Here is a 20,708-nt window from a genome sequence, read left to right as displayed (position 1 = left end):
TCTATCCTATGGCAACCTTGACACAGGATTGTTCCCGGTAAACTTTATATTTATGTCATTTCAAACATGGCGAATTCCTGCGAGTGTTGATAAAGAATATTAAAAGTAATTATACTGTAATTATTGATAAACGTTTTATCGAGTGCTGCAAGTTCATTATTTACATGTGAATTACTGTTTAAGATAGGCTGAACATCTACAGATACGAAAACGTAAGGTATATAAACTTTGATTTAATATTGTAGATTTTGTGGTTGAGTTTTCAAATTTAGTATGATATTTATGAAAGGGACACAACAAACGGCTATGAATGGGACGTCCCCTTCATAACTGTCCCTTTCAAAACTGCTATTTTACACATGGTTTCTAATAAAGTTTTTGCGTCCTTTGAGATTAAAAATGCAACCTACCAAGAGAACTCGGGATGATGCACACAAAATTGAAGAGGCAGTTAATGAAGTGTTACAAAAAGGCCTTTTCGCGATCAAATCTTTAACTTCGAATGAGCCGCAACCTGAAACATCTACCGTGAAAGGGACAGGACTTGAATCTTCCGCTTTTAATGAACCACGACCCTAAACTCTGAATGAGTCACAATCTGGATATTACGATACTGAAGTTCTTATATCTCCGGAGCCTGTCAACCGTTTCTTAAAACTTCACCTCGAAAAACCACCAAAAAGCAACGTAAAGATAAAACCACAATTATAACTGAAACCCCTGAAAAAGATAGATTGCTTTTAGAAAACATGGGATATCTTAGAGAAAAAACATTCAAGACTGAGAAACATAACATAACATAACCTTAAAACATGTGATACAAATTTTTCAAAGCTATAGAACCGATCAGGAATCAAACAAACCCAGAAGTAACAAAAAGGACAAAAAGTGCATTCCAAGTCTAAAAAGAAAAGTATGAAACTGTTGATTAGTCTTTTATTTTGAATATTTTGAATATCCAGTAAGGAGAACTTTTTTTCATTATTTCTGAGAAAAATAGTTTAATAAAGTGGATTTCTGTTTAAGTTTATAAAAAAGTGTTTAATTATGTCAATCTTTAAGATAAAAATGGCATAACAATTAGCTCCAGCCACTTTTAAGTTTGATTTTTTGTAATTATTGCAACATATTCCATCGAATTACGTACTGTCCCTTTCATAAATTATTGCGTTCCTTTCAATACGGTCAATGTATGAAAGGGACAAAATAACCATATTTTAAAAATGCGAAATTTAATAACTAAGGTTTGACTATTGACAGTTATTGCATTTCACTTCAAAAGTTTATTGATAAATGCTTTCTACTCGACTCTAACCTAATCCAAATATATTATCAATTTCCTACTAGGATCTTCAAATCGAAAATGTCCCTTTCATGCCACCTCTCCCCTACGCTCTCATCTGAGATTACCCATTGCACGAACAAATTATGGTTACAATGAACCATTTTCCAGTATGTGCAGGACATTCAATAGCTGCTCCAATGTTTTCGACTTTCATCTATCCCGAAATATGATCAAACGATTGTTTCATTGCCACTTGTCAGATTAACTTTGGATCAGGATTTGTATGTAATCGTTTGTATTTTTGTTCAACCTAGTGATGGTTGAACAAAAATACAAAAATTTCTCCCATCACCGTTGGAAACTAATCAGATTCGCTCGATGATACTAACCCTTTTGCATCCCTTTTCATTTTCTTCGTCTTCTTTATTTCTATTGGAAACTAATAAGATTCGCTTGCAAATGTAGAGGCAGGATAACATAATTAATTGAATCGTCCTACCCCTCATGAAAATATAAGATGGCACTAAGAGAGAGAATAAATAAGAGCGAGATAATACATTCAAGCGCGGGAGCAAGCGTTAGGCAGTCGAGTTAGAACCGCAAACAAGAACGGACGAATAAACGAAAGTAAGGAAACCATCGGAAGATTACTGCTTGAAAGAAATCCATTAACGGGGAACTCTACAAACTGGCGCAGCCGGTACGATTTTCGGTAAGTATCGATGCAACTAAAATGTTGCAATTTTGGATACCGCAATTATTTTCATTTTTCGATAATGTTTCGCCGGGTTCTATGAACGCTTCTATACGTAGTGTCTGAGGGAAAATAAGAAGATCTCTATACTTATCGAAAATATGTGCCTAACAAAATGGCCGCTACCGCTGTAGGAAAAAACTAAACGATGCGAGACCAGTTGAAGACTGTAGCGCCTAAGAAAAAACCGTTTTCCAGACAAAATTAACCGCTGCCTGATAATTATTAGAAAAATTGCGAGTCCGGTTGATGGCCGAAGCGCTGAACAAATAAAACAAAATCACCGAAGACGTAAACATAAAGCAGAAAAAAGGAGCGAAAAAAAAAATGAAATGCGAGTCCGGTTGAAGACCGTAGCGCATGGGAAAAACAGTAAAATATCGTCGTGAACTTGCTGTATGCTTTTCTTCTTCTTGACTCTCTCTGTTGTAGTAAAACCAGTAAGATGAACACTACTTTACTTAAGACAATATCCAACTAACTAACTCATAAATCCGCAATTGGACAAAGATGTATTTGTCCAAGCTAAACTAGTAGTATTATGGAAACGAACACAACGCAACCCGTGTTTATATGAAATTGGAAGTGTGTAATTTTTTTATTTGACTCTGATTGAAAGCAGTAGCATTTCTATTTGTAAGCGAACTTTTCATTTGTGAAATGAGAAGTAATAAATACTTTTTCCTGCGTATCAGAATCTACATTACAGTGTAACCATATATTCTTTCCTTACAGATGGATTCGAGTAAAATATTCAATTTGGATCCATTCAACGATTCCGTTGACGCATCAAATTTACGATTGGAGTGGGAAGAGTGACATAGAGCATGCGAACTACTTCTAGAATTGAACGCTATTGACTCGCAACATCATAAGTTAATATTTATGCTGGCTCGAGGTGGCAGAGGCCTACAAAGAATATATTATAATCTTGCCCCTGTGACTGGGGAAGCCCAACCAGGTCCAGTAAAAATTCCGTATGCACCCCGAGAAATTCCCGAGTATGATAATGCTATCATGCGGCTCAATGCGTTTTTCATGGGAAAATGTAACGAAAGAGTCGAGCTTGAAGTATTTCGTTCACTCAGGCAGTCGACCGGAGAATCTTTCAATCGATTCGTTTTAAGATTACGGACCCAAGCAGCACGTTGCGACTTCCGAGATCGTATGGAGAAAGAATTATTACAACAAATTACAGTAGGGGCCAACGATGAAAGAGTCAGGGATAAAGGAATCGAGAGTATTATGAACCTAGACGAAATCGTGAATTATGCGCTAAATAGGGAATTACTGCAAAAGCAGAAAGAGAAAGCGCAAACAATCAGACTAGAATCCGATGTCGTAGCATCAGTAAAGCCAAATTGGGGAAGAAGAATGGAGTCAACGTTTTCACACAGCAAGCTGGAAAGACACGATAAACATGCCAGAAATGAATGCGATCGCTGTGGTTCGTGGAGGCACAACGGAGGATCAGAAGAATGCACCGCGCGGAACGCGACCTGCAATAAATGTGCTGGTCTCGGACACTTTGCTAGAAAGTGTCGAGCAGGTCGGAACGCACTATCACAGTCCCGGAGAACCTGGAATAGATCCTACACAGCCAATACTTTGGAAAATGGATCTAACCAAGAGATGAATCGTTACGTTGACAATAAGGCACCTTCAAAGGTAGCATAAGTTTTTTATAGCATGTTGATTTCGATTTATATTTTTATAGTAATACAAATTGTTTCCTTGTGAAAATTGCCACGAATAAATGAATTCTTTTATGCACATATTGATCTTTTTCTTAACAGATGACCAGAGCTACCAATGGAGTTATCACGTGTTATATAGACCATGTACCAGTGGAGTTCTTGATAGACTCAGGTGCAGCTATCAATACAGTTACCGAACAAGTGTGGGCGCAAGTTTTGAATAACAACGCTAAAATTTATAAGAAGAAATTTCAATGCGATCGACAATTTATGGCATACGCTAGCAGAGAGCCACTGCATGTGTTGGCAATTTTCGAAGCATGGATTTCCATCAATGAAGAAAAGCCTAAAAACTACGCCGAATTTTTTGTTGTCCAAAGTGCCCACAGATCTTTGCTTAGCAAAAGAACGGCTGAAGACTTAAAAGTATTAAAGGTTGGGTTAGAAGTCCAAAGTATCGAAATGAACAAGCCAGCATTTCCCAAATTTCCAAATTATCAAATCAAATTGTCAATTGACCGCAACGTAGTACCAAGGAAGATAGCGTATCTAAGAATCCCTGCCGCGATGGAGGATAAAGACAACCGCAAAATTCAAGAAATGTTAGATACCGATATTATAGAACCGGTTCGTGGTCCGGCAGAATGGATCTCACCAATGGTAGTGGTACCTAAGGGAACGAATGACATACGACTGTGCATAAATATGCGTTACCCAAATCAAGCCATCCAACGGGAACATTACCCTCTTCCACTAATCGACACACTACTAAATAAACTCAAAGGAGCGACCATATTTTCCCGCTTGGATATTACTTCCGCATTCTATCATGTTGAGCTACATCCAGAGTCGCGTGGAATCACTACATTTATGACGAGTAGAGGCCTAATGCAATTCAAACGTCTAATGTTTGGTATTAACTGTGCCCCCGAAATTTTCCAGCGTGTAATGTGCGAAATGCTGGCGGCAATCGATGGAGTCGTAGTATATATAGACGATATTATCGTATAGGGGAAGGCTCAGGAAGAACACGACGAGAGGCTTGAAAAAGTAATGACAATCCTAAAAAAAAATCAAGCGTTACTCAACAAAGAAAAATGCTTGTTTGGAGTTGAACAGCTGGAAATATTAGGTTTTAAAATAAGTGGAAGAGGAATTAGCCCTGCTGACGATAAAATCTCAGCGATACGAAACTTCAGAATGCCAGAAACAAAAAATGAAGTTCGGAGTTTCCTTGGATTAATTAACTTCGTTGGTCAGTTCATTCCTCACTTGTCGACGAGAACCGAGGCTTTGCGACTATTCATTCGAGGCGACGTCGAGTCATTCGGAGACGAACAACGTGATGCATTTAATGACTTACGCAACGAATTAACTAGCACGGTACGGCGATTAGGTTTCTTCGATCCAAAGGACGAAACCGAATTATATGTCGATAACCTTATTGGAACCGAGATGAGGATATCCGAGATAAGGATACGATAAGGAAAATGAAAGGGAAGCTGTATGCTGATCACCGTCGTCATGCCAAACCATCAGATATTGAAGAAGGCGATACTGTGATGATTAAAAACTACGAAATAGGAAAACTTGAGCCAACGTTTCGTTCTGAAAAGTACACTGTGATTAGAAGGAACGGTAGTGACGTCATTGTAGCGAGTGATGATGGAGTCCAGTACAGACGCCTAATATCTCACCTAAAAAAGTGGCCAGTTCCACATTGTGAAACAACTAAACAACAATCTACGGACATAAATATTCATAAGTCATGCCATAATGATAACAAGACAAACCTCGGAGATACATTGGTTGCTGAACGACCAAAGCGAATAACTACAAGGCCAGCCCGATACTTTGAATAGCTAAGTTTTTTTCTTTTTCCTAACTTTAAATGAGACTTTCGTTATTGGGGCAGAAAAGGGATGTAGAGGCAGGATAACATAATTAATTGAATCGTCCTACCCCTCATGAAAATATAAGATGGCACTAAGAGAGAGAATAAATAAGAGCGAGATAATACATTCAAGCGCGGGAGCAAGCGTTAGGCAGTCGAGTTAGAACCGCAAACAAGAACGGACGAATAAACGAAAGTAAGGAAACCATCGGAAGATTACTGCTTGAAAGAAATCCATTAACGGGGAACTCTACAGCAAATACTAACCCGGTCGCACTTCCTTCTTTCCTCCGTCTTCCACCATCTTTTCGATTACTAATTAGATCTACTTGCCGATTCTAACCCCGTTGTTCGACCACGCTTACTTTCAACCCCCTCCACCTACCTTCATCATCCATTTACCTATCCCTTTTTCTCCGCCAGTTGAAGCAAGAAGTTGCTGGCCTGTAGTGCTTGGTGTCATCAACTAGATATAGGGTTATAGATTTAGTTTTATTTATTAGTTTTTATTGTTAGTTTTAAGCCTTATTGTATCTGTTGGATCATTGTAATCTGTTGATACGAAAGATGAGGAGGTTTTATGCCTGCAGGAGAGAGAGATTGCCAAATTTCATCTCCATCGGGCTTTACCCTGCTCTCAAAATAAACAAAATAAATAAAAATAAAAAATAAAATAAATAAAAATTGGTTTATGAGGTTTCTTAAGAACCTTAGAAAGTTTCCAGAAAGGTTTAGAATATAGTTTAATTTGTTCAACTTCTTTAGCGAAATTATTATTTCGCAAAAGAGTAAATCTATGTTCAATTTCTTTTTGAAAATTGTTAACTATATGTTTTTCATAGCAGGATCACGAGAACGTTGATATTGTCATCGACGAACATTCTTCAACCGAATGAGCAGTTGAAGATTGTCATCGATGATATGAGAATTTAATTTAGTTTGAGCTGTGGGAACTTAAAGATTTCTAGCTTCGATAATGTAATGATTCAAATTATCAATTGCTGTGTCGATGTGCGCAGAATTTTCTAAAATAGTTTCGTGATCCACATGGTTTTCAATGTGAGATCTGTAATCCAACCAATTAGCTCTATGATAGTTGAATATAGAACTCATTGAATTAATTTTAGTTTCGTTGGAAACTTACAGGAAGATCATCTGAGTCAAAGTTAACATGTGTAATCGGTTCACTACAAATGTTAGAACCAGTTCAATTGTAGACGGGTTTTTCACGGAAGAGAAACAAGTCGGATTACTGGGATGAAGAACTGTGAAGTAACCAATAGGGATGGTACTCGGAAGGCAAAGTATCGATACCTCGGGTATCGGGATACCAAAATTTGAGTATCGATACAAGGTATCAAAAGGCAATAAAGTATCGATACCTGTAAGTATCAATTGATACTTGCGCAGAAATCATTTCAAAATAAAATAAAATCGTCGACTGTGGCGTTATTTTATGATGTACAGAAAGCAAAAAAGAATTGTAATGTGAATAAAAATTAGAAGTACTGAATATCAAATGCAATAATTTTCTGTTTTCAAGAAATATTGCAGATTAATCACACGATATTACATCAAAACAACGTAGTATGTAGTTTACATCAGGTAAACTAAAAGCCAATTCCTATTTCTATTAATCAATCGTTATTAGACGCACTGAAAGAGAGTGCAATAAGTGTGAAAAATTGAAATGATTGAATTCTCTGAGAGTATGACCTTTATGTGCGTGTTTATAGTATGGTTTTCTCTCATTGCACTCTCTTTAAGCGCACCTGTGAGTCGAGGCGAGATTGTCGAGAACGAATTTTAACGACGGCTAGTCCACATCATACCAATACATTTCACGCAGCCCATCTGGGTTCGATTCCCAACCCCGCACATAGAGTTAGAAAGTTTTTTGGGCTCGAAGAGGGTAATGACCTTACGGTTGAAGCCTCTATAATTGAAACAAAAAAAATGTTCCGTCGTAATAAGAATTGATTTTAATCTGTTGCGATACTGTAAGTATCGAGATCAAAAGTATCGATACTAACAGTATCGATCTGATGCGATATCGATACCAAAAATACCCGATACTTTAAAGAAAGTATCGATACCTTAAAGTATCGACCTGGTATCGGACATCCCTAGTAACCAACTGAGAGTTGATTATGAAGTATTTTACCATTACTGTTATTTTGCCTACAATTCCACTGGACATGCTTAGAATTTAAGTCCCCTATTACGAAAACTCGGTCGATATCTTGTGAGTTTTTGCAAATCGCCTTTAAAGAAATTTAATTGTTCGCCGGTGCATTGGAATGGCAAATATGCTCCAGCGATGAAATAAATTCCATGAATGGTTTCAACTTCGATTCCCAAGCTTTAAATAACTTTAGTATTAAAAGAAGGTAAAATTCGATGTTTAATTTGTCGTTGGACAAAAATGGCAACTCCACACTCCATTCCAGTAAACCTGTCAAATCGATGAACCGTCACAATGGTAGTATGTGAACTTTGAGAAAATTATGAAATTCATCTTCACTCGATTTTGAAGATTTAGCATTCCAATTTAAAATATTCAAATAATTATTCAACATCACTGTTAAATTTAAAATTCATTATAATATTATTTGCAAATTGATATCCTATTTGAAATGCTTTAAAAAGTGATGCAGTCGAATTCATTCGGATGATCATTTGAAAAAGTTGATCTTGTAGGTAGATTATTTTACTTTCAGTTATATCGCCTAAATCGACTTCATTTAAAGAAGCGAATGGGATTGAAGGAGTACTGCTATTAGAAGATGATGATTTAGCCGATCTACCTATTAATAAATTGTTTTCGTTAGAAGATAACTGCAAGGCGTTTTTTGATTATTTACATTAGAAGAATGAAGTGGTAGTTTTCTACCTGTTACCAAAGCGTAACTGAGATTAGAAGAAGATGATGACGAGGTCGATCTACCTGTCAATAAGTTGTTTTCGTTAAAAGACGATTTGGAAGGCGTACCTGTGTTTTGTTTTAAATTCGAAGAAATAAGTGCCTTAAGAGAATTAGGCGTGGCATTTGTAACGGTTTTTTAATTTTCTGGTATGTTCTGTAAATTTAAGGTCGTTGATTTGACTTGTTGTCTAACAGAACGAGCGTTTAAAATTTTTTCCCTGACAGGACCTTTCAAATAATTGGATTTATTATTTCCATCGCAATTTGAATATGAAAATTTATCAGTTGTTTCATTCATTGGACAAACGTCTTTCGAATGCGATTTACCACAATTCAAACACCGTATATCCATATGACAATTTTTGGTTCCATGGCCGATGCCTTGGCAACGACGACATTGCGTTAAGTTTGCAATACGATTATGCCGTATATAATGTTTCCAATGAATTTTTATGTGGGAAATGAAACGTACTATTCCTAAAGTTTTCAAATTGTTTAATTCGATTGAAGTGTATTAAGTAAAGTTCATGGGAAATTCCAGAGCGTGGTTTAGAAGTACCATTCGCTCTTTTTTAATAAGTATTACTTGGAAAGAGGTAACACCAAGCAATTCTTTTAGTCCATTTTTAATTTCATCAGTACTTTGATCATATGATAAGCCTTTTAAGACAGCCTTGAAGGGTCTGTCTGATTTTATATTATATGAATAAAATTTATGAAGTTTCTCGGACAAATATCAGATAAGACGTTCATAATCTTCAAATCCATCAACCAAGACTCGACATTATCCTCTTCATCCGATTTGAAATGAGACTTTTACTTCCGGGAGAAAAGTAGAAAGCTCAGTGCTTTGCGGAATGCTTTGAAGTCGGAAATCATCACCGTCTCTGGTGGCGGAACGGAAGGGAAATCCGTCCGTTGTCTTTCATTTTTACATTCAGATTCTAGAAGATCGTGAATGTTATTAGAAAAATGTAGAATAACGGATTGTGATTTATTCCGTATTGAATTATATTTAGCTTTAGGCTTGTTGCTTTTCCGGTTGGACGCAGGCATTTTTGAAATGAATGAAATTTGTAATTATATTAACTAGGCTAAATTAGTCTTGGATTAGACTCCTAGTTTGGAAAAGTCTTGATAAAGACTGATTTTGTGGTAGTCTTAATAAAGACTGATTAGTTCGAAGAATAGGCTGCTTAAGAATAGGCTGCTTAATTTCTTAGTCTTCAAAAAGACTGGTTATATTAGAATATCACTTTTTGTATAGCCTTGAGAAAAGCTGACTAATTGATAGTTTTTAAAAAGACTGTTAGTGATTCAGATAGCTTTGAAAATGACTGAAGCCTTGAATCAATGAAACTCTAGGTTGCCAGAAGAAATTTCCACGAGCCAAGAGCTATACGCGTGCGGTGCGAACGACTGTTCAACACCGACTAATTGCAGAAGTCCCGGGTAATCTATAATAAGAATAATAGAAACAAAGAGGCTTTAGCGACGAACAGATATCACAAACAGGTCAATAAACTTACACCGATCTTTGTAGCTGAATATCTTTGTAACTAGGAATATTATTGGTTGCGCAGAGCGAATCGATTGAATTTACACTCTTGTCTAGCGCACTAGAGCACAATATAATATCTACAAGCAGTGTACATTAACAAAGATCTTCATAACGAAATCTAAAAGCTTAGAGGCCTTAGAATCGATTTGACTTTTCAAATCCAGGTTGGAATCAAGAATTTTTCACGGAAGACTAACGTTTCGGTGTATTGTGCGAATTGCTATAGAAGTAGTATCAACGAGTGTCGAGGCATTTGAAACCATCCTATTGTCATGGCACCAGCTAGTGAATTTATCTAACTGGGTCTGCAAATATACAGTGTCTTTTGGCCTTTTTACTAGATAATGTAACTTGAAGACATCTTCGAAGAATAGTTTATGGCATTTTAAACGAAGTTGAGATCATCGAGGTAGAATAAGAATGATCCTAGGTGACTATCTTGAGGGACTCCAGAGTTGAAAGGCTTCAAATTCTCCGATTTTCACTAACATTTCGTATTTCAGTATATAAGTAAAAAACAATTTGCCATGTCTCATGACTTTTGTTGAAATTATAGTAACTTTTTGTCCACGCTTGGCAAGTAATGATATCAATAATGTATATTTTAGAATTCTTAAATTCGGTTTGCGAATGTTCTCTCAAATCGCTATTCATGTTCAAGCAAGAATGGGACATTGGATAGTCTACCTTGGATACGCAAAGAATATATTTGATGAGATCTGACAACACGGTACTCAACGCATCAATATCGTGATAACCTTCGACACAAGCACAATGATTAGTCTTGAAGAGTCCAATTCGAAGGAGATGTGCATCTAATGTGTAGTGATTGATCATGAGTCTGGACATCACACGAATGAAATCCCTACTCACATCCAGCCCCCTGAACCATGCCTTTATCGATATTTTAGATCCAGGGCCACCGAGAAGAGGGGGGGGGGGGATGAATCCCTCCGAACCAGGAAATTTGAAGATTTAAAAATATTTCTTATTTCTCATAATCAAATCATATCTTGGGACCTTTGTTTTTTTTTGTTCGTTCAATCCTCCAAAATAGAGTTATGTTGTTTGTGTTTGCTCATTTTTGCCCACTAAACGAAGGGGATCCGTATTAAAATCACCCCGGGCCCCAAGAAGCTTGCCAGCTGATAAATGCCTATAATATTCGTTGAAAGAAATCGGCCGTTCCTAAATTTCACCTTTTATTCAATATGTCGTTCACGAACTGTTTTATTTTGCCCAAGAAAAACTGTTAATTTTTGCCAGCAGTGTTTGAGTGAATGTCTTCAATTGCGTTCAGACTTTCAGTGGAAGAACTGCCGCCAGTACTTTATGACTTATTGTATGTGTCGAATGCATGCAGGCTAAGGCAATTCGCAAACAACGATACTGAGTTGGCTCTAATTTGATAATATGGAAGTTTGCAGCGGAACGAAAGCAAACACATTCATATTCCATCACTGAAAGTATCGTCTGATACAATTTTATAAGATCTTCTGGATGAGTACCACACCAAGATCCCGTTATTGTTTGAAGAAAATATATACTTATATCAGTTGGCGAATTTCGGCTAATCAGTCTACTGTAACAGTAAAAACAACGTATTGTTTCAAAGTCCGACTGTTTCGGTGATTTATTTCACCTTTTACAAGGATTCTGTGGGAAAGTAGTTTTTTTGTTATATTCATGATTTTGTATGTATGTCCACTTACAGAAACTATGCGTTTTGTTGTCATATGTGTTTTTGAAGCCTAACCTATGTCCTATGTGTATAATTGATAATGGCGTCCGGCAGTGACTATTGCATAGAAATGTAAATTAAATTTGTTTGGTTTGAATCTTGTTGTAACTACTAACAGCATGTGTATAACAAATTTTTTCGCACTTCACTGTTAAAAGCTGCTCGCTAAATCTATTTATAAGCTTTTAATCTACTAGATATACTGTGTACTATTCAGAGCTATTCTTTTAGTTTGTGGCTTACTGTTCTTCGTGCACTATTTTTGACAGTTAGTTTGAGAAGGTAAATATGTGTGTGTGTGTGTGTGTGTGTATGTGTGTCTTGTGCGCTAATGCTGATATAACGGCTGTCACTGTCTGGTATGTTGGTTGTTTATGTTTTTGTTTTTAAGGTGTGTATGAATCTGCGGGTCGGTGGCGGTTAGTCCTTGTTGTTTGTATTTTTCAAGTTCATTATAATGTGTCTGGTGTCCACTAATTCTAGTTTTAAGTTTATTGCTTGTCATTCCTATGTAGCATGCATCACACTTTTCGCACGGTATGCTGTAAATTACATCATTGTGGAAGTTTTTCGGTATGGGATCTTTTAATTTGGTGAATAATTGTCCTACTGTTTTAATGTTGTGCTGTGCCAATCGTATGTTTTTGAAGTCGTTTTTCAGATGCTTGTCGATTTTGTTCGATAGATATGGAATTTATGCTATGGATCGGTAGGTATATTGCAGGTTATCATCTAAAGGTTGGGTACATGTATTGTTGTTGGTGCGTTCGTGCATCCTATTGATGAGTCTTTTTCGCAGGCCTTTAGGGTAGTTATCCAAAGCGAGCATTTTGTCAATGATATTCGCTTTTTGTTCTTCTTGCAGATTAGTGGACAGATGATTTACTCTCCGAATGAAGTTCCGTGCCATGTTCATTTTCTGATTGGGAGGGTGATATGAATGATAGTCCAAAATCGTCCACTAGCAATGGGTTTCATGTACCATTCAGTTTTGATCTGTTGATTTTCTTGTCTTGTCAGTAGCATATCCAGGAAAGATATTCTGTTTTCTGTTTCTACTTCATGGGTGAACTGGATACGTTTGTTGTAACTATTGAATGTGTTGAGAACACAGTCAAGTTGGTCTATGGGAATAGCCAGTATCAGGTCGTCGACGTATTTTTTAATGAATGTTGGTTTGAAATTTAGGAGCCTGCATACAGTGTCAAGTAATGTTTCCATAATGAGGACGGCTAGGGCTGGTGATAGTGGGTTTCCCATAGCTGTGCCAAACGTCTGTGTGTAGTGTTGTCCATCCTATTTGAAGTAGCTGGAGTCAATGCAAAATTCTACTATTTCAAGAAACAGATCTAAATTTATATTTGTGTGGGCTTGTATTTCATACCATGAACAGGGAGGTAACACTCAGTGAAACTAATTCGTATCCGGGTGGCAGTGTAACTGAGTTGATGAAATCACAGAAAGAAAATGAGTCCTTTATGCTGTATGAGCTATTGATGGATTGGTGGATGATTTTTCATACGAATTTGGATAAGTTATAGGAAGGAGCTGTCATGTTTGGTAGGACTAGTCTAAGGGGGAGTCCAGATTAATGCGCCTTGGGTTGTCCGTAAATCCTAGGACATATTGCATTATAAGTTGTTAGTTGTACTGCGGTGTGTCTATCGATAAGTTTTAAAGATGCAAGTCGTTTTACCAAGCTATTGTTTATTGATTGAAACCGTGATGTGGGATCTCGTGAAATAGGTAGATATGTTTTGTTGTCATTGAGCAGATCAAGCATTTTTTTGTTTGTAATCATCAGCTGGGATTAATACTGTTTTGTTTCCTTTGTCAGATTTTGTAATGTATATATCTGGGTTATTCCGGATGAAGATTTTTGTGATCTTTGTTGCTTTTTTCCAGAACTTTGTTGATTCATCTGTATAATTATGATTTTTGTGGTAATGGATGTAGTTCAGAGTGGAATTGACTATTGCGCATCTTGTTCTATCTTGGATTATTGTATTTGGGTTTGTTTTTAGTATGTTTTCTGTGTCTGCTATGAGATGGAAAAATGGAATTTCATGTAGTTGTGTTGGTAGTGCAAATTTTGGTCCTAAGCTCAGTAATATTTCCATTTCTGGAGGAATATATTTGTTTGTACCATTGTGTACAGCTTTGTCGTTAAGTACCGGGATGGTTTGGTTGCAACTTCTGCTGTATTGAGAATTATTCTGTTGAATTTTCCTTTTGTGCGGTTTGTTCTGTTGAGAATGTGCTTGCTGTAGTTGTTGGATTGGCTTGAAAAGAATGATGTTTGAGTATCATCATCTATGCTTGAGTCCTTAATTTGCGATTCTATTGCATTTTGTTGTTGTTTTAGTATTTTGATTTTGTGGGAAGTGTGTTGAATTTCGATGTTCAAAATTGCTTTTTTAAAATTTGTGGTGCATTTCTGTAGTTTCCGTATGTGGGGACCGTTTTCTTCCACTACTATGCAAAAAAGACTATGCAAAAACAGTCTCTTAACTTGGCAGCATGATCAGTAGAAAACCTATTCTAATTCGCTGTCGTAAGAGAGGAGTGTTTCCAGCACACATTACTACTAACTTCCGATTCACATATCCTGTGCTGGAAGAAAACGGTCCCCACATACGGAAACTACAGAAATGCACGATCACATCAACCCAAGATCTGTTTCTTAAAATAGTAGAATTTTGCATTGACTTCAGCTACTTTAAATACGATGGACAACACTACACACAGACGTTTGGCACAGCTATGGGAAACCCACAATCACCAGCCCTTGCCGTTTTCGGTTCCGGAAGTATCGACAATAGTAATCAAATGTGATAAAATGAAGCTCGCTTCTCTTACTTATACATATGATTGATCAGATTTTCACTAACTTTAATCCAGATGTAGTATATCATTGAAATAGTATTATGCAACAGAAAGCATCAAAACTCTTTCCTAAACCTTTTAAATTGTAGTAGGGTAACATAGGTATTTTGGCCCACTTTAGGATTGATTTTATTTTGGCCCACTTTATAAAAATATCCACCAAATATTGCAAATATCTTTAAAAACCCCTTCCGCAATAGGTAATTTAATGTGATTAGCTTCAAATTGATGCAAAATGAGTTACTTAACATCGATAAAATCCGATGAATTCGATAAAGTTTGTTAGGTATGCCAAAATATATGAAGCGGCCAAAATACCTCTGTTACCCTACTTCGGGCAATATCCGAAAAAATGAACAATATGACAAATATATCATTAAACCACTAGGTAGTTTAAAACAAGTTTTTATATTTATAATAAAGGTAAAAGGGTTTAATGCTTTTCAAAGGACAGTTTATATAAATTTTAGAAAAACAAAGTACGCCCTTTTGTGACAAAGGTTGCATGTCTAGTAAGATACATAAAATTCGGAGAGGGTGCTGCTTCGAATACAGTTTGGTGCGAACTTTGTCGTCTGGAATAATAAGTGATGTTTAGGCTATAAAAACTCAAAATTCTATACTAGTTTCCATTGGTAAATGTATTTGAATTGTCTCAAATTAGCGATCACATAACGGATTTTCTCAACCAAATCTTTTTCGTGGAATTGTTTAAGGCACAGTGGGTACCAAACATATTTATAGCCTTGCAAAACTGGTAGCCTAACTTAATATAAAAGCCATCTTGATCAATTGTCGACAAAAAAATAGTTTTGAGATGCAATGCACTAAAACAGTGTTTTTCCACTTCAGTCATCAGTAACTTTCCAAGGCCTTGTCCACGGAATCTTCGGTCCACTACAACCGACTCGATAAACACCGCTGATGAGTCCGATGGTACAGGAGATAATCTGGCATGTGCTAGTACTGATGTTGTTTCGTTAATGCTATCGGTATTTTTGATGACCACCATGCTAGTTGGTAGCGTGTCTCTCGAAGCTTCCAAACTGCGCAAACGAGCGTTGTACGAACGAGGCCATTCAGAATTGATTAATTGTACACATTTTTCATACAAAACCCGATACTGATGAATGGTAACTACAGAAAATGCTGAAGACGATAAATCAGATGGTTTACCCTGAAAAAAAAATTATATTATTTTACTAGATACATTGGATGCTCTAACATTTGAAATGTATTCAAATCAATAAACCAATACAACAATGCTTTGTTTTTCATTAGTACGTTTTTCTAAATATGGAGCCTTTATATGAAACGCCGAAACTTTCATCAACCGAAAAATTCGAGAATTATCATCCAGCTCAAACATGTCACTGGTTTTTGCTCTCTTCATTTTTTTATGTCTCATAAAAAGGCTAAGCAATCACTGTCATATATCATTCGATTCAGCTCGACGAACTAAGTAAATGTCTGTGTGTGTGATTATTTTTACAAGGTGAAATGAATTTACGAACAGAGTGTGGGAATCTCCACAGGACTACCCAACTGTATAATTGGAACTACCCACTAAAACATCTTGAATTTGCAATAATGCCTCTTCGATACCACAGTGCATCGTCATGGACGACTGTATCGTTCTCTTCTACCTTCAAAACCCTCAAACTCTCGACTTTAGGCCACTCGCTTCACTCCAGGGGATCGACCATGAGTACTTCCGGTTCGCTGGTGCCTAGACGACCCAAGACTGGTCTATGCCTCGAAACCACTCGGGTAGTACCTGACGATGGATCTAGCCTACATCGACCATCAAAATTTTCCTGGACCTGAATCGGTCCAGTAGTTCCGGTTGGCGAATAACTTCCAGTTCACTGGCGCCTCGACGATCCATACCGGAGCAACGTCGCAATCTACTCGTCTAATCCCCGACAAAGGATCTAGACTTTGCCGACGGAGAGCTTTCCCACGAAAGAAATTCTCCCGACACCGAATGTGCTGTGGCGACTACTCGCCTAATCCCCGACGAAAGTTCTATCCTACACCGATCCCCAGTGAAGAAAGTTCTTCCGACAGCGTATTTCATGTTACGCCACCACGTGACACTCGAAAAAGTGCCGAGGTCGATCCGGTGATTCCGGTTGAAGCATGACTTCCGGTTCACTGTCACCCAACGACACGAATTCGGTGCTGTGGCTTCTACTCGCCTAGTCTTCGACGAAGGATCTAGCCTACACCCACGAAAAATTCCCCGACGAAGGAAGTTCTCCCTTAACCGTCGCTTCCGATACCCGTGAACGAGTCGGTCCGCAAGATGCCTGAGTGGTGGTTCACTGGTGCACCGACGATCCATACCGGAGCTACGTCGAAATCTACTAGTTCAATCCCCAACGAAGGATTTACCCTACACTGACAACGAGCTCCCTGAAGGAGAAAATTCTTCCGAACCGACGCTTATTCGCTGATCTCTCCTGTTGTTCTGTGCTCCAATTCCGCTGAAAGATGCCCGCCATCTGGGAGGTCGCGGTCTGCACTGAGTTCCTGTTCTCTTCATAGTGCCACATCATCTGGACATCACTGATGTAGTTTCTTAGCCATATACTTCCAGTAGACCCCTTCTTTGAGTCGCGAAATCTGGGCAAGCAAACAAGACGTATTCTGACATCTCTTGCTCATTTGTACAGACAGGACAGGCAGAAGATACCACGTGACCAATTCTGTGCATATACAACGTGCACCAGTTGTAGTTTCCTGTTACACAGCCAGTCCTGCACCATATTTATCGAGTATGATGAGCTCTGTTCGACCTTTTCAATGGAGTATCCGTAAACTGCCAGTGTGACATCTCCTACGAACCCCACTATATTGAAGCGAGCGAACCCATGATGGATCCCTATGGTACTATAGCCACTGTAGGAGTGCTGCGTGTGTCTTTCTTGGTCTCGTAGAGCAATTCCCGGTTCTGGAAACAGCTTTCCAGAATTTTGTACAGCCCTTCCGTTATACCCAGTCGAAGTTTAATGTCCGCCTAACCAGCACTATTGAACGCGTTTTTAACGTCAAGCGTTATAGTAGCGGATTCCACATCGCATGGGTTGAAAAGCGACCTTTGCGGTGGCTACTACAGATTTTAGGTCATCCATCGTGGGCCTGTCTTTGCGAAACCCGTTTTGTTCGTTGGACAGTCCACCCCTCTCCTATATGAATGAGGCTAGGAGCTTTCCTGTGGTGTCGATCATACAGATTGGTCTATACACCGACGGGCTCCCACGAGGTTTCCCAGGTTTTAATAACAGTACCAATATCTGCCTTTTCCTAATGTCGCGCGGTTTGCAAAACGCTCGTTCCCCCAGTAGACCGGTCGTCTGTTTGTCTTCGCTCATGCCTTCCTTGGCATATCAGCATATCAGTATGGGTTAGTTTTTCGAAGTTACTAATAACCAGGGGATTCAATATCTTACATCTTATTAGCAGTCGCGATGAAAAATCCCAAAAACGATCTTTCAATGAAAGAACTCCCGCCAGAATTTCAAGACTCATTGTATGTGTCGAATGCATGAATGCAATGCATGCTAAAGCAATTCGCAAACAACGATACTGAATTCGCTCAAGTTTGATAATATGAGAGTTTGCAGCGGAACGAAAGCAAACGCATCCATATTCTATCACTGAAAGTATCGTTGTCTGATACAATTTTATTAGATCTTCCAGATGAGCACCCCACCAAGATTCAGTTATTGTTCAAAGAAAATTTACTCTTTGTTGGCACCTCGAGGTATTTGAAAGTCAAAACCTGTTGTATCATTCTTCTCATCATATGAAGCTGAAGGTTGTGCAAATAATTATGTATAATCGCTGGAAGTCCATGTTGATGGAGCTTGTCTGAAAGAACATCAATGAAAACTGAATCAAATGCTTCATGTCAAAAGTCCTTTTATGTCTAAAAATACAGATGCCATTTGTTGTTTTTGAGCGAAGGCCATTTGAATGTCAGACGACAGTAATACAAGGAAATCATTCGTCCCTTTATTTCTACCGAAGCCAAACTGAATATCTGACAAAAACCGTTTGTCTCGACCCAATTGTCGAGACGTCGAAGAATATTTTTTTCGAATAATTTTCTGGATGCAGGACAACATTGCAATGGATCTATATGAGTTGTGAAAGGCGGCTATAATGACAAAACCGGACATGTTCAGGGAGGTCATACAGGGATGTCTAGACGAGCGTATGTTCCCAGACATTTGGAAAAGGCAAAGGTTGGTACTATTACCGAAACCTGGGAAACCCCCAGGGGATCCTTCGGCGTATAGACCAATCTGTCTGATAGACATTGTGGGTAAGCTCCTTGAGAAAATCATCTTCAACAGGCTAGCCCCCTTCATAGAGGAGGCAGGAGGACTGTCCAGCCAACATTACGGGTTCCACAGAGGCAGGTCGACGGCGGACGCCATAACATCGGTGGTGACTACGGCGGAGGTAGCTATACAGCGCAAACGACGAGGGATCCGCTACTGTGCGGTAGTAACGCTAGACGTCAAGAACGCGTTCAATAGTGCTTGCTGGGCAGACATTGCTGATTCCCTACTTCGACTAGGAGTACCGGAAGGGCTGTACAAGATTCTGGAAAGCTACTTCCAGAACCGAGTATTGCTCTACGAGACAGACGAAGGCACACGTAGCACTCCAATCACGGCTGGAGTATCACAGGGACCTATCTTGGGCCCGATCCTGTGGAATATAATGTACGATGGAGTACTGAGGTTGAGGCTCCCTTTCGGGTGTCAAGATAGTCGGGTTCGCGGACGACGTCACGCTGACAGTCTACGGCGAATCCATCGAAGAGGTCGAACTAAGTGCATCACACTCAATCTGCTTGGTGGAGGACTGGCTGCGTAGCAGGAAACTGCAACTCGCGCACCACAAAACAGAGGTGATGATGGTAAACAACCACAAATCGGAACAGGAGGCGCTGGTATATGCCGGAGATTGCGTGATCCCCTCCAAGAGATCACTGAAGCAATTGTGTGTGATGCTTGACGACAAACTCAGCTACAGCAAGCACATTAAATACGCTTGCAAGCGCGCGGCGCTCTCACGACAGCTCGCCTGTGCGCTCCAGTAAACGTAGGTTACTGGCAGGAGTGGCAGTTTCGATCCTCAGGTACGGCAGCCCGGTATGGGCGTCGGCACTAAATGTGGAACGCAACGCACAGATGCTGGAGAGTACGCATAGACTGATGTGTCCGCGTAATCAGTGCATACCGCACTGTATCGAGGGATGCGGCCTGCGTGGTTGCAAGTATGATGCCTATCGGTCTGATAGTAAAGGAAGACGCGGAGCGCTACAGCATGTGAGGAGACAGGAACGCCCGTAGGGCCTCCAAAGCCGCTTCTCTACGCAGATGGCAACAAGAGTGGGACAGCTCAACCAAGGGCAGGTAGACACATCGGCTCATACCTAGGGTCTCGAGTTGGTTAGATAGACCTCACGGAGAAGTGAACTTCGGCCTGACGCAATTCCTCACAGGCCACGGGTGCTTCAGATGGTACCTCCACAAGTTCGGCCACGCGACATCCCCTGTATGTCCTGGCTGCCCAGACGAGATCGAGACGGCTGAACACGTCTTGTTTGCATGTTCCCGTTTCGCGGCTCAAAGGAGTGAGCTACTGGAGGCATGCGGCAGGGACACCACACCGGAAAACCTGATCCAGAGAATGTGCCACTGCGTAGAGAACTGGAACGCAGGGTCGACCGCGGCATCCCAAATTGCGGGCATATTGCAGCGGAAATGGAGCGCGGATCAACAACAGGCAGCCGCGACCGCTAGCCGCGTAATAGGCTCAAGAGGGATCAGCGAATAAACGTCGGCCCGGGAGAACCTTCTTCGCCGGGAAGCTCTTCGTCGGAGTAGTCTAGATCCATCGTCGGGGACTAGACGAGTAGTACGTAAAACTGTTAGGATCGTC

The 20,708-nt window shown here is 39.3% G+C and overlaps 1 protein-coding gene across 2 annotated transcripts in view; it reads right to left on the bottom strand.

Moving 5' to 3' along the window:
- Positions 1 to 15,359: 15,359 nt before the first annotated feature.
- The window catches only part of LOC131440645 (N-alpha-acetyltransferase 80), a 28,572-nt gene continuing 23,223 nt past the window's right edge, over positions 15,360 to 20,708 (bottom strand). For both annotated transcript variants that reach the window (XM_058612107.1, XM_058612108.1), the window contains exon 2: positions 15,360 to 15,921. In XM_058612107.1, the coding sequence (XP_058468090.1) occupies positions 15,412 to 15,921 (510 nt within the window). In that variant the 3' untranslated portion in view covers positions 15,360 to 15,411. The remainder of the gene's footprint in view (positions 15,922 to 20,708) is intronic.

Source organism: Malaya genurostris, chromosome 1 (assembly GCF_030247185.1).
Source record: "Malaya genurostris strain Urasoe2022 chromosome 1, Malgen_1.1, whole genome shotgun sequence".
NCBI classification, from domain to species: domain Eukaryota; kingdom Metazoa; phylum Arthropoda; class Insecta; order Diptera; family Culicidae; genus Malaya; species Malaya genurostris.
This window is presented reverse-complemented; position numbering and strand designations above follow the sequence as displayed.